The sequence below is a fragment of the Balearica regulorum genome, chromosome 6 (assembly GCF_011004875.1).
Source record: "Balearica regulorum gibbericeps isolate bBalReg1 chromosome 6, bBalReg1.pri, whole genome shotgun sequence".
Lineage (NCBI taxonomy): Eukaryota > Metazoa > Chordata > Aves > Gruiformes > Gruidae > Balearica > Balearica regulorum.
Genome location: NC_046189.1, coordinates 16,173,351 through 16,186,661, shown reverse-complemented (window position 1 = coordinate 16,186,661; position 13,311 = coordinate 16,173,351). Strand labels below are relative to the sequence as shown.

Sequence of the window (13,311 nt, the reverse complement as noted above, 5' to 3'; positions counted from 1 at the left end):
AATGGCAGCGACTGCCACAGCACTAAACCCCAGTAAAGCAAATGTCTGCTGAATCACATTGCTATTTTCATTGGCTGTATTGAAAGTAGCTTACCCTTACAGAAAGGCATAATGACACTGAAGTACAAAGAATCATCAAACTACTGAATTAGAGAGGAAAGCTGTTCATTTTCACTAAGAATTAAATTATCTGAAGAATCTGTAACGAGGAATGCTGCTGGATGTTACGGACACTCTGTGTATATTACCACAAACTTTGATTTCTAGACTTGTCTGCCTTCTTTTTTTTACTGGAAAACAAAATTCCACAAAGCAGTGACAAAAGACCAAAACCAGGACAACATGGGAAGGAATTGCACCTTTCTAAAAGACATGTTCTCACATCAGCCATTTTAAAAAGAGGAAGAGACCAGCAATAAGCATTAAAACTTTGGAGAAAACAAGAGGGCTGATCCTGGTGCCTCTGGGACTCCCAAGTTTAAAGACTTGCTCAGGAGTTCCCAAACAACTGTGATTTTCCCAACCAACCTGACACTTTCAAACACAAGAATACATTGTAATAGCCCACAGAGTTATTTAGGCATGGATTCCTTCCACTTTCAACTCCTCACACAAATTTCATCACAGATATGGGGGTATATAAAACCACTGCAAACCACGTAATCAAGTGGAACTTAATGTCACAGCATTACGTCACATAGAGAATGTAGCAAAGGCTTAATTAGCTATCAAAACTTTTTACTAAAAGATTTGGTTAAAAATAATTCGTGACTTTATGGTTTCCCAGGGTGGCTACCTCCGCCTTTTACTTCTCTTTTGCTGTTTAGCTGCAAGCACAGGGGCTTGAATGTTGGGACTTTTGGGACTGGGGAAGGGAGGGACATGCTGCTCTGAGCCTACTAGAGGGAAAAGCTGGTTTAAGTCATGTAGTTTGCCACGTGAAGAGGCAGGCCAGATATATATTTACTGGTGTATACTCCAGGAGGATATATAACTGGTTCCATTATCGGGTTCAGTTATCATTCCTTAATCTGTGATTTACCAGGTACTGCCAATACAAAACGTTTCTTGCCACTCTTAGCTCTACCCATTCATTGCACTTCCTCAGACCGTGGAGAAAAAGTTCTCCTTTTCCCACTGTTCTTAACACTTTTCTGGATTAGCTCAAAAATTGCTTATGACCTAAATGCTTTAGCACTGCAACTAAAATAACTTTCACTGGTCCTAGATGGGACTCCTTTAGCCCCCTGAATTTATTTTTCTCCAACAGATTAAAACAGTCCATTAGGGTAGTTTTCATGTGCCAAACTGTCAGTCGGTTTCTGAGACTGTCACACACATCCTCCCACCGCCCGCCCTTCCTAGCAGCTGCTAAATCACATTAAGATGCTATCAGATCATCACTCCTAGATTTTCACATTTCAGCAGCTGTTACTCTCTTCTTATTAGCGAGTCTGCAGAGAAAATCTTTCAGACAAAATGGAACTGAACCCTGTGGTTATCGTGACTGGAAGTATGCAGGACCAGAAGTGCCTGAGGGGGGCCTGCAGGTACCATGCAGGAGTCTTTCAGAAGAGACATTTGTTATTCAAAGTTGCTGCCCACAGGAAAAAAAAAAAAAAGCTGATCCCTACTCCAAAGATGCAGTAGTTGACATTTTTTCATGTTTTTACTGCCAAAATTAACACAGGACAGTGTGAGAGCCTTGTTCAGCCTCACACTGTTCATCCTGTCCTGATGCAGTCAGACATCCCAGACGCGCACACCTTCGAGCTGTGCAGCACAGGGCACTGCCAAAAGGTGTTGAGGACAAGGTTTGTCTCTGATCACTTCCCACACAAACAATGCAACCCTGATTCAGGTCCTGTAACAGCTAATTCTTCAGAAGAGTTACATAGGCATAAAATGGGAACAACAAGTAACACTGCTGTTGTATTATCCTGAAGATGAACCACGTTAGCATGCCAATGGACCGGCAACTGCACCCCTGGCCTGTATGCTGCTTTCCCTTGTGCCACTATATGACCCGAGGTGAGTGTCCTAAACTGTCTGTGCCTCTTTTTGCTCAGCTGTAAAGTGAAGACGATACTTATTTATCCCTGTAACTTTATTTACAATGACATCTACTGAACAGATGGTAAGCATGATTACTAGTCCATACCCTTTTACTCTATTTAGAGTACCTGAGCTTGCCAACCACTGACCAACTTGATCAGTAAATTTTTAAAACATTTTATAGCACAAAATGAGCATGAAGGAATAAACATTGTAGGCATAAGGAATAAATATTGTATTTTTAAAAATATTAAATCATTGTGTTACAATTTCTCTGTTCTAAGAACTGTATCATGAAGGATCTTACATGATATTTAAATCTTTCCCAAGAAGTTGTGTGTTTCTTGCAGCTTTCTCAGTAGGTCAGTAACTTCCAGACCTTAAAATCCATTTAACAAACATTTTCTCCAATGAAACAACCTCTCAGACTCATCTGAGCATCTTTACTGTCTGTTTGCTACAAGTACCACAATTGCAAATAGCAGCAGCCATCTCCGCTAAGTGTTGAAAATAGCACCGGATGGAACAGTCTCTTTATCACTGTGTTGAGTTGAACAAAGACAGATTATCTGGTGATTAGGGGTTTGGAATATTAATTAAACATCAAGGCTTTCAAATTAGAATCCCAGATGTTTGATCATTATGGTAATTCCCTGTTAACAGCATTCCCTGAAAGGCCTGAGAAACATTCCTGTAATTCTCCAGTGGTGAAAGGTTGAGGACCCTTAGGCTATTGAGCACTGAGCTCCTCTGCATCAATTATAGAAGACATGGCCTTTTTAGCAAAGTGGAGCCATCCTATTTAGTGAGCCTTCTGTTAAGGAAGCTCTCAAACAGCTACCTAGGTAGATAAATGCTTTCCTTACTAACACAGGCATTTCCAAAACAAAGCTCACTGTTCCTTGCACAAGCTGCTTGCTCTGAATCAGGTCTCAGCAGCAACTACCTTTTCAGGGAGGAGTAGCATCAGCAGCTGGGCCTGCTACATCTCCAGGAAAGCTGCCCTGTCAACAGCACTGTCAGCGTGTCTTGGTCTCCTGCTCTGGCCTGTCTGGGCACAGGAGTCAGACTATCTTCCTCAGCCCTCCCTCACCGCTGGCTGAACTGCCTCCCAACCCGTGCTGCATGCATAGTCTTACCCTGAAAAGGTGAGAAACTGGAATGAGTTCAAGTCATGCTCAGGAAATTATATGGATTGTTGCCAGTTTCCTTTCTATATTACTTGTGTATCTGTATTACCACGTTTTATAGAGACAACTCCTCCTGAGCCTGTGAATTAATCTGGGAACAATGTCTAGTGTTTGCAGAGCCCACTGACAAGAATGCAGATGGTTCTTTTACCAGCCCAAGTACTGTTTGTCATAGTCAGCTCAGGCAGTGCGTTTGGAGATCTACGCTAACAGCCAGCCTGCTTACTATCATGGCATACCACCCTCATACATGAGACCTTCTCAGCGCACTCAGCTCTTTGTGCTTTGTCATAACCTATCTAGCCAGGAATAATGACAACATTAACAAAACTCCTTTCACCTGGCAGTGATTTACCCCGGTATTTCTTCCCTTGGTACATGCTCCCACTAACATAGGAATAAAACAGGACTTCATACGTATGCCCAGAATAACCTAAACAGTTTTCATCAAGCAATAGAGTCAGAGAAGGTAACAGGAGATCCAGACAGGAAGGAACAAATTATCTGAGGTTCAAGGTCTCAGGTTATTCACTTACAAGCTTAGTCAAACTTGAGAGCAATCTGAAAGGAATTTCAAGTGGAAAGGGGATGTATTTCAATATTTTTCGTTCTTTACTAGATGTTCATTTTGCACAGTTTGATTAAGGATTTTCAGCCTTTGCAGAGTGCAGCTTGAAAGCGGATATACTGCTGACGTGGACCACATGGGGAAGATTCCTTCTCCCATTACATGACAAGAAACTGACGTGTTACCTCAGATAGTGCTCTGTAAAGAGCTATATTCGCTCAATGAAAACTGTTTTCCAGCAGCCCTTAGTGCCCACATATGAAGTAAGTATACACACATTGCTTCCAAAAAATGAACAGAAAATAACTTTCACAAAACCTATATAATTGTCCCACAGCTTTTATTTAAAAATATCTGTGTACTAACAAAATACAAACCTGTAGTCAAAAGTATTTGCACTATTCACAAGCTGTGAGAAGCTTTATGTTGTCAATGGCTGTCAACAGCCCAGAAAAACTGGGCTAAATCTATCAGTAATTTATAGAGCACTACAAAGCACTGGAAACAAAGGGGAAATTATCTTTTCTGATAGCACTGTACACCTCCAAACAATATACCAAAATGCTGATGTACCAAAATCAAGCTGGTTAGTTAGATGTTACTGGAAATGGCAAAAGCAAGTTCCCCATTCTTCAGTATTGAAGAATCTTGCATGTAGGGCTGTTTGCTTCCTGCAGGCTGTAGCTAAGTGGTCTTGGGCACCCTGACAGTCTGGTACTACTACTGATCATTGCAAGTTAGCAGCTTTGTCCTTTTGACCAGTCAGTACTGGTTAGACAACACCATAAAAGGCAATTGATTATATGAAGCTGCTCATGAAGAAGAGACAATATTAGTTAAATCTCCTCCTCAGCTGCCCCCTTCTACCTGACTCTCAAATCATTGTCACAATAGATCACGGACGCCTGTTCTTACTTAATATTCTCCTAAGGAGAATATTCATTCACAATTTAGCACTAAATGAGATTTTAGCACTGCTCAGCAGTGTTTTTCTGTCTTGTCTGACACCTCTTTGAGAAAAAAGATGCTGCTTTGGATGATGGGATGAAAGAAAAGGCTGGCACTGGATTCCAAGATACCATTCCAGGCCACCAGTATCAGGTCATTTAAAGCGAAACGCTATACTGAAATATTCCAGGTGCTTACTCAGAAAGACTGTGGACAAAAGACTCCCAAATGCCATTCATTCATAATTTATAACCTGGAACAAGGTTATAAATTGTGTTCAACAATTATCACAAATAATTTCACTCAGATAACTGTAACCCCAGACAATTTTCAGGTATGGCTTAGGAACTAAGATGCTTGATGCAAGTTTGGCTTTATTAACTACCAACCAGCAAATGAAGAGTCACTTTTTGCCTTGTTTGGGTCTAATACATTCTGTGATTGCCCAAATCTTTAGATCCACTGAGTCATTTAAATAATTGCCTACAGCACAGTCCCAAGAAGCCTGCAATACTGAATTTTGTTCCATACAGTGGGGAACAAAGAGCATTTCTAATGACAAAGTACAACTTTTACATTTCTTAAGAAATGTGGCAGCACATACTACTTTGAATTGTTGATTTTGGCATTTAAAGCAGATGCCACTATCCGTTATGATTAAATGTGCAAGAATGCACATTTCTAAACCAGACCTCTAAAGATAAGCTGAGCGGCACAGAGCCTTATTGTGCAAGCTATAAGACTTCCTCTCATTCCTTGACCATCTACATCTCTTTATACCTCCTGGGAGAGTGAAACAGAGCCATCTAAACAAACATTAAGACATACATATATATGAATACAAGACAACTATGTATTTTTATAGGTTGAAGGAAATTAAAAAAATGAAAGTAGAGGACATATTAGGGAGTAACCTATAAAAGCATTCCACCTTAGTATATCATACCTTCTACTGCTAATTCTTTCCATCTTTCTTTGTTTGCTTGAATGATCTTCATCAAGTTGTCCTTAAAGCTCGTTAGGTCTACAGTTGCTAGAGAATTTTCTGTGTGAGTCCCTCCATCACTTGTACTTTTAAAACTGGGTCGTCTCTGTGCTTCAGCATTGCTTACTGCTCCCAAACTATTTTGGCTGCAGAAGGGAAAAACCCCTAAATTATGAACACAGTCAGGCAATTTTAATCATACACAGTTAATTTGAATCAAATGCCTAAGGACCTACATGTACTCACTAACTCAAAATAATAGTTTTCACCTGAGAGTGCCTAAGATACAAGATATTACTTCAACTCATGAAGCTGTAACCTGGGACTGATTGTTACAGACCTTTTTCCAGAGAGGAGAAAAATGTGACAGCTGAAAATATGTTACTTTAAAGTTGGTTCTTGAAAGAATGTATATGTAGCCATTTTGGAGCAGCTTCTTAGCTGTATTTTTGAACAGTGAATGCTATCTTTGGGGCTCACAGGATAGACATCTGATTGTTATCTGTTGAGCCATTTAAAAAAAGCAACACACAAAAGTATCACAGGTAAGTAAGTTTAGCTTCATCTGAAAATTCTCTTCAAGGTGCATGCCTTGGAGTGTAGTCAAAGTAGGATTTAGTACTAGTAGGCTTTAAAATCTTAAGAGCTACTGCAGCTACCTTACACATAAGTTAAGGTAGAAGTTAAATCAAATCGTATGTAAATATACAGAAACATATAAAGGTGGGAGAAAAAGAATGAACTCTCTTTTTAGGATTAAGAAAATCAGACCTATTTCTGGCCTTGTACAGGGAATCATGTCATAGCAGGTTTTGTTTACTCAATTACGCTGCATAGTTTATCTCATTGGTATCAAAGATAGATGTTAATATGCATACAAATGGATTTCCATTAATCAGGAAATATAGTTGCAGTGAACATATCAGCGAGAACTGAACACGAAGAGTTAACTGTAATTTCTGTGTGCTCCAGAGATGTTGAATGGGACAGAATGTAAAGAATAGGCTATAATTCTAATATTTTCCAGGCACCACAGTGAATGTCACATCTTATACTCACGGTGTCCACCCAGTAGTGCAACTGCGCTGCCTCAGACATTTCTGTATCATGCTATAGGCTCCCTATCCTCTTTGTAAGTGTAGATCTTGATTCCATAGTAAGAAAAAAAAATCCCTTTTTCCTGTACCTCACATGAAGAAGCTTTGCTGGATCATAAGCCTTTGTTCATCTACCACTCAGTCATGAATATCAACCAAAATAAGCTTGGAGCTACTAATCATTTGCAGCTGCTAATCACTCATTTCTGAAGAACTGAGTAGGTAAACAAGTTTATCAATAATGTCTTAATTTAGCACTGTTCCCCAAAACACTAAGAATACTGTCATAAAAACCTGCTTCTAGTAACTTCTACTTACTTCTAGTAACCAAAATACATGTGAAGTAAACTCATGATCAGAAAAAAGCTAACAGCAAATGAAAAACAGCCCTGTGGAGTTAGCATATTAGTAGCCTCAGTTAAAGCTCAAATTACAGTTTTAAAATGAAAAAGAAAAAAGTCATAATAGAGGCAATATTTGTAAAAGCAGCACCTGATTATTGAACGATGCTTTCTGTGTGGAATCACTCAGATAACACTGCCTGTCATAGCTAGTTTGTTTTATAGACAATTTCTATCATGATGCAAAAATCAAGAGCTTGATGGGCAACCCCTCTCTGCATCTCACTTCTACTGTATTTAGATCTCTCAAGTGGAATATAAGTGGAATCAATTTTCTCTCAAGTGTATATATCAAATAATACTAAAAGGGAAAGGTGAAGAAGGAAAGTGACCTACAGCATAATAAAAACCAGAAAAAGTCCTGAAACCACTTTCATCACCTCCACTTCCAATTGTCTGTCAGAAAGGTAAGAATGACTTTTGGTTCTGTCAATTAAAATTATACTGAAAATGGCTCAGGATAAGAGAACTAGGAACTTCAATAATCTATTGCAAAGATTACAGTCAAAGGAAAAAATGTTGTAAGATATGCTGTACAAAATCAACTTTATACGTGTGTATTCTGCTCATTATTATGTTTTTGCCTTTTATATACACGATTGTCCACAGTCAGTGGAGTAATAGCATATTGCAAATGCAACATAGCACCACATGGTGGCAATACCGTACAGCTATTTATGGTACTTTTCCAACTTAAAATAATTGTGATAACTCTGAGAACTACATTACTATGTTAGCTTATGTTAGTTCAATAATTAAGCAGTGTATTCATACCTGGGTGTCCCAAATGCAGGACTTTCAGATTTTGATGCTTCCTCTATAAGAGGCATAACAATTTTCTCCATTGAGTCCGTAAGAAGAGAAAATGTTGGTTCTACTATGAAATCTATGAAACCTAAAGAAGAGAGAAAATCAGATTTTACATTTCCACAGCTCTTAAATCTAAAAATAAATACTTGCTATCAGGCTGATTTTCTGACTGTAGTTCTGACTCAATATACTAGACACTACCAGTATAATCTTGAGGAAAGAAGCACAACTAAACCAAAAAATACCTGAAACTGTATAGATATAACTAGATATTAATAATTATAGCTTTTCATTCATCTTTTCTTGTAAATCTTATGCACTGCAGAATACACCTACCATTTGAAATGAATATTAATCATTGAATAGCAGGGAAGCTACCGTTTAAGCCAGGGGGCTAGAAGTCATACTGTCTCTTTTACCATTTGGAGCTTCTTGCCAAGGAGTTAATATTTCAAACTGCTGTTTATTATTCTGTGGAGGTAAAGTGTTATTTCACAGTGTGTAGGAGTGTTCTGTCAAATCAGTGAAGAGAACAAGTAATATCCTTAGGAGACAGCATTCATCCCACAGTTCTGAGATGTCAGCTCTGAACAATGTCTTTTACATTTTAAAGTGCTCATCAAGGTATGGAATGACACAGTGAGAGAATGAAGCATTATTCTCTGCTGAGCACTTAACAGGAAAAAAAAAAAAAAGCTAAAACATGAGCTAGCAATGGATTTCCAGATGTCTTCATACTCTAACCATGCAACATAGCACAAAGGTGAGCAACAGTGCTTCAGCCTAGGATCCAGCTTCCCTCTTGCAGTAGATATGATGCTCTAGCACATTGCCTTACAAGTTCCAGTGAAATGGAATAAAGGACATTTTGAGTGACAAAATCAGACAGGGTGACATGCTTCAGTCACCTGGATAAGACCCTGTCACCTATAGAATCTCTCCCTGAGTACTGTGTTCACTGACATAAGAGGTACAGCTGTTGGTAGGACATACTCTTCTACTCAGTATGCTTCTAGGGTGCCTCCTTGTAACCAGCCCCAGTGATCTTTAACAATTTTTATTTCCTTACTATTGCTGATGGAAATGGGGATAGCGAGAGCCAAGACTCGCATTTCTTAAAATGGGAAGCTGATGTTTGGCCACTGTTGACCAAAATGCAACTAGGATTGATGGGAACAGAATGCAGTGGTCCTTGTCAACCCAAGGAGGCTTGACCCTGTGTAGTTTGGCCCTGCCACATTGACAGTCTTAACTGCAGTCCAGAGATCTGATGTATGAATTAGCCTTAAGCTGAGATGCATCTACAAAATGGTACCAGGCTTTCAGATTGTAGTAGAGACAGACCTGTGAGTTCTTGAGTAAGAATTGATCTGTCTGATGACATGATCTATCAAACTCTAAAGCGTGTAAAGTAAAAGTTGGGCTCGTGTCCAGTACTTTAGTTAATCCCTCTCCTAGCCCTCCTTGGCATCACATATGCTGAAATTTCTTCATGTTCTTTTGAGACCAGCACATTTCTGCTGTAAGAGCATATGAGTTTGGTGAACAGAGAGGTGCAAAGAAACACCTTCTATATGATGGCATTTGGAACATTTAAAATTCAAAATGGGTATAAGAAATGTGCACCTGATTTCACATGCTCCTACACACACAAGAAAAAGGAAAACACAACTTGCCATTACCTATTTGGGACTGAGCTACCAAAGTAGACTTGCGGTCACAGAGTGGGGAAAATTGAAGACCTAAAGCAGCCTCCTTGTCTCCCTGCAAACAACAACATTCAATATTATAAGCACATGTTTGATAGAGGGACAGAGAGACAAAAAAATCTGAACATCCTTAGTATTTATTTAACAGATTACTTTGTTCACTTATATTCCTAAATAAAAACAAGCCACAGGCAAGAAACCCATCATTATTTACCTTTGAATTTTCAGGAAAAGTCAAAATTCTAACTTACATTTGAAAATTTTTATATAAAGGAATTTATTGCAAGCAAATTCTCCTCAAGAGCAAGGCATGTGCCAATGAGATTTAACATACACAAAATCCTTCAGTATTTAACAGATTAGTCCTGTTGATCCCAGATGTAATGGGATTGGAGATATTTAGATATGTTTGTAACAGTATACCAAACACTAAGTGTTTCCTTCTGTCACATTGGTTTATCTGACATGTAAAATTTCTTGTCAGGGGCATGATCTGACTTGATTTCATTCTCACTAGCAGGCATGTCTCTCTACTGCTGAAGCCATAAAAAAGCACAAGCTCAATTTCATAACAAAGATGATTTCTACAACCTAGTTCTGAAAATATTTCAACACCTAACACACTAAAAGAGGGTTTTTGTCATAACAATCTTAACAGACAGGGGGGTGTTGTCTCCATTTTCAGCATGGTAGATCAATTGAATTGTCAAAGTTCAAAAAGAAAGTTTGGTGGTGCAAAAAAACCTCTGAAGAGACATCTTTCAAAGGAGGCTATAATTTGTGCTGCTGGACAAACCTGGCCCCCAAAGGCACTGACATTATAGATACAGGAAAATTTAAGTCTTTCAAGTAAGACGGCTCTACATATTACATTTGTAATGGAGAGTGCTGTTTCATGATCATTCAGTGGGGAGCAGTACACGAACATACCATTTTCCCAAAGATCTCATCAGAAGCTGATGGATGAAGGGGGCAGTATCAACCTTCCTTAGTCTTTTTATCATATATCATTGAACTAGATTTGGGAAAAGTTTAGAACTATAATACCAATAAATCCACTTCAGCCACAGGAACAGATGTAGCTCGCAGGTTGTGTTTTGTGTGGAAGTGGAGAGTTTTATCACTAAACTCTATGCTCAAGTGTTCATAATTTGACTTCAGAGTGTAGAAGAACACAGGAGCACTTACTATTAGGAGCAGTGCTAATGGTATCTCCATGCAAATACAGGAGCCAGATTATGACATAATATAAAAGGGGGTAGTTCTAAAAATTTCAGCCATTGTTGAATACAGAATTTCTAAAGCAATATTGATTTTGTAATCTTCCCTTAACTAGGTATTAAAAAAGAGAAAACTTCTCACTAGCAAAGAATCAGTTTGATTTTTTTTATGTTTTCAAGTAGCTGTTTACCCCAGTTATGAATTACTTTGCAATTAATATAATAAAATACATAATTAAATTTAAATGTCATATAAGTCTAAGTCTATTGTAAACTGTAATAATGGACACAGTATTGATATTTAAATTGACCATTAGAATTTAAGGAGATTTAAAATCAAGATAAAGATCAAAACAGTGTAAAAAAAAATCTTTGCCCAGGTGCTGAACTCACTGGACAAATTCTCTTATTGTGCTTTTGGGTCTATTCAGAATGAGAGCAGAATGGAGCTGTGACACTTCAAGTGACTTGAACTATGTATTTCTTTATTTTTAAGGTTTTGAGATGGGTGGGTGTGTTTCTATTTTAAACAAGTAGCTCAGATTTTCCTTGGCATTATAACACACTTTCTGTAGTTGTTGCTTTTAAACTTAAAGCGTTGTTTGGCTTTTTCCCTGAAGTTAACACTGGCACATATTTTAACTGTTAGCTGCAGTTAACAAAGTTTTTTGTCTAGGTGAATGTTCATTTTTTGCTGGTGCTCACTACTTTGAAAGCTGCCTGTTAAAGCATAGGTTTTGTATCATCTGCTGCTTTTTCCTGCAAGGCAGTAGAAGTAGTTGAATTACTATTTTTAAAGAAAAGAGGAGGAGGAATTAGTGGGTTTTGATTGGACTACTTCATCTTGGCTGACACAGATTTGGAAATCTACACGTGCTCCGATCAGCAGACCAGGGGATGCACAACAAGCCAGTGAATCTAGGAAGCAGGAGACCTACTGTGTCTGCCCTGCATTTATATATGTACAGTTACTTCATCACACTTTAAATGTGTTGGAACTACTCCACACATGCTGTTCTTGGTAGCACATATAACAATGGATTCAGTTCCTCGCACACTCCTCTAGAGCCTGAGAGACTTTCACATTTTATACTGGTAAGTTGCAGAAATACATACATGGAGATTTGATTCTATTGTTAAACGCCTTCTCAAGTCTTTGAGAATTATTGGGATCCAGTTACTTCTTCTAGTGAAAAGATAAAGGAATAACTAAAACATTAGCTGATCCTATGCACTCAACGACCAGTGTGGTACTGTTTATTGCTAATGTTACATCCACTTGACTGGACACATTGCCTCACTGTCCCATGGGCTCTGTCTAGTCTGTCTCTCTGTGTCTAAAGTGTTTTTACAGTTGGTCATTTCTGACCTTTTCAAGTAATATATATCTGCGGTAATTTGCTACTCCTTTTTCCTCTCAAGTTCAAAATTCTCATAATTTCCATTTATAGAAGCAGACACAAACTCATGACTCTACTCAGTATTTCCACAAAACTTAGTCCGTTCATTATTTAGATTAAGGCATCAGCTCTCCAGTCTGTCTCCCCAGTGCAAAGCCCAGAGTTAAGGATGGCCTGATGCTCCCTACTATGAATTCATATAAAGAACCTCCAGGAATCAAGCAAGAACCTTCTGGGGCAGATGGGACTAACAACCTCATGATTTAACATATTGACTTTTTTATTCTCTGACCCCTTTTTCCAGTGTGACCCAACTGATTTGAAAATGTCTACATATAGCAAAATCATGACAGTCAAGATGAGCAAGATATATACTGTTCCGTTGTCTGTATTAACCATTTTTAAAACCTGTGTATAACTGTAGAAACTGTGTAAAACCTAAACTGGATTTTGGTTATCAATTGTACTTCAGTAACTGTTATGTTAAAAATGTGTATGGTCACAAATATTCATCACAGTGAGAGTGAGGTGAGTTAAAAAATGGCATCAGTGACACCAACACCTCCTGGGCTTTCTCTTTGAATTCAGTATCTCACAGAAATGAAAAGACTTCCACAAAAGTGTGTCTTCATTTTTCTTTTAGGATATATGGCCACAGCATTAACAGGATGATACCGTCTAACCTCTGGCTTCAGATCAGGCTGTTATGAAAGCAAAACCTTCAGATCTATGTGGCATATGCATGGCAAGCACTGGTAAGGGAAAGAAATAGGAAGACTTTCTGAAATGTGAAATGGAGACAACATTTTGTCTTCTTTGCTGAACACGAATTCTTCTGATTTTCAAGTCCCTCATCCTACCCTGCTGGTGCTTCTTTTTAACTCAAAGCATATATAAATCCTGTCTACAGAATGAAAACAGCTTGACA

At 38.4% G+C, this 13,311-nt stretch overlaps 1 protein-coding gene across 13 annotated transcripts in view; it reads right to left on the bottom strand.

Annotated features, from left to right (window-relative positions):
* Positions 1-13,311, bottom strand: part of PDE1A (phosphodiesterase 1A) — a 162,805-nt gene that overhangs the window by 15,526 nt on the left and 133,968 nt on the right. For all 13 annotated transcript variants that reach the window (XM_075756488.1, XM_075756487.1, XM_075756486.1 and 10 more), the window contains 3 exons: positions 9,737-9,818; positions 8,019-8,139; positions 5,708-5,892 (listed from right to left, as the gene is read on the bottom strand). In XM_075756488.1, coding sequence (XP_075612603.1) covers positions 5,708-5,892; positions 8,019-8,139; positions 9,737-9,818 — 388 coding nt within the window. The remainder of the gene's footprint in view (positions 1-5,707; positions 5,893-8,018; positions 8,140-9,736; positions 9,819-13,311) is intronic.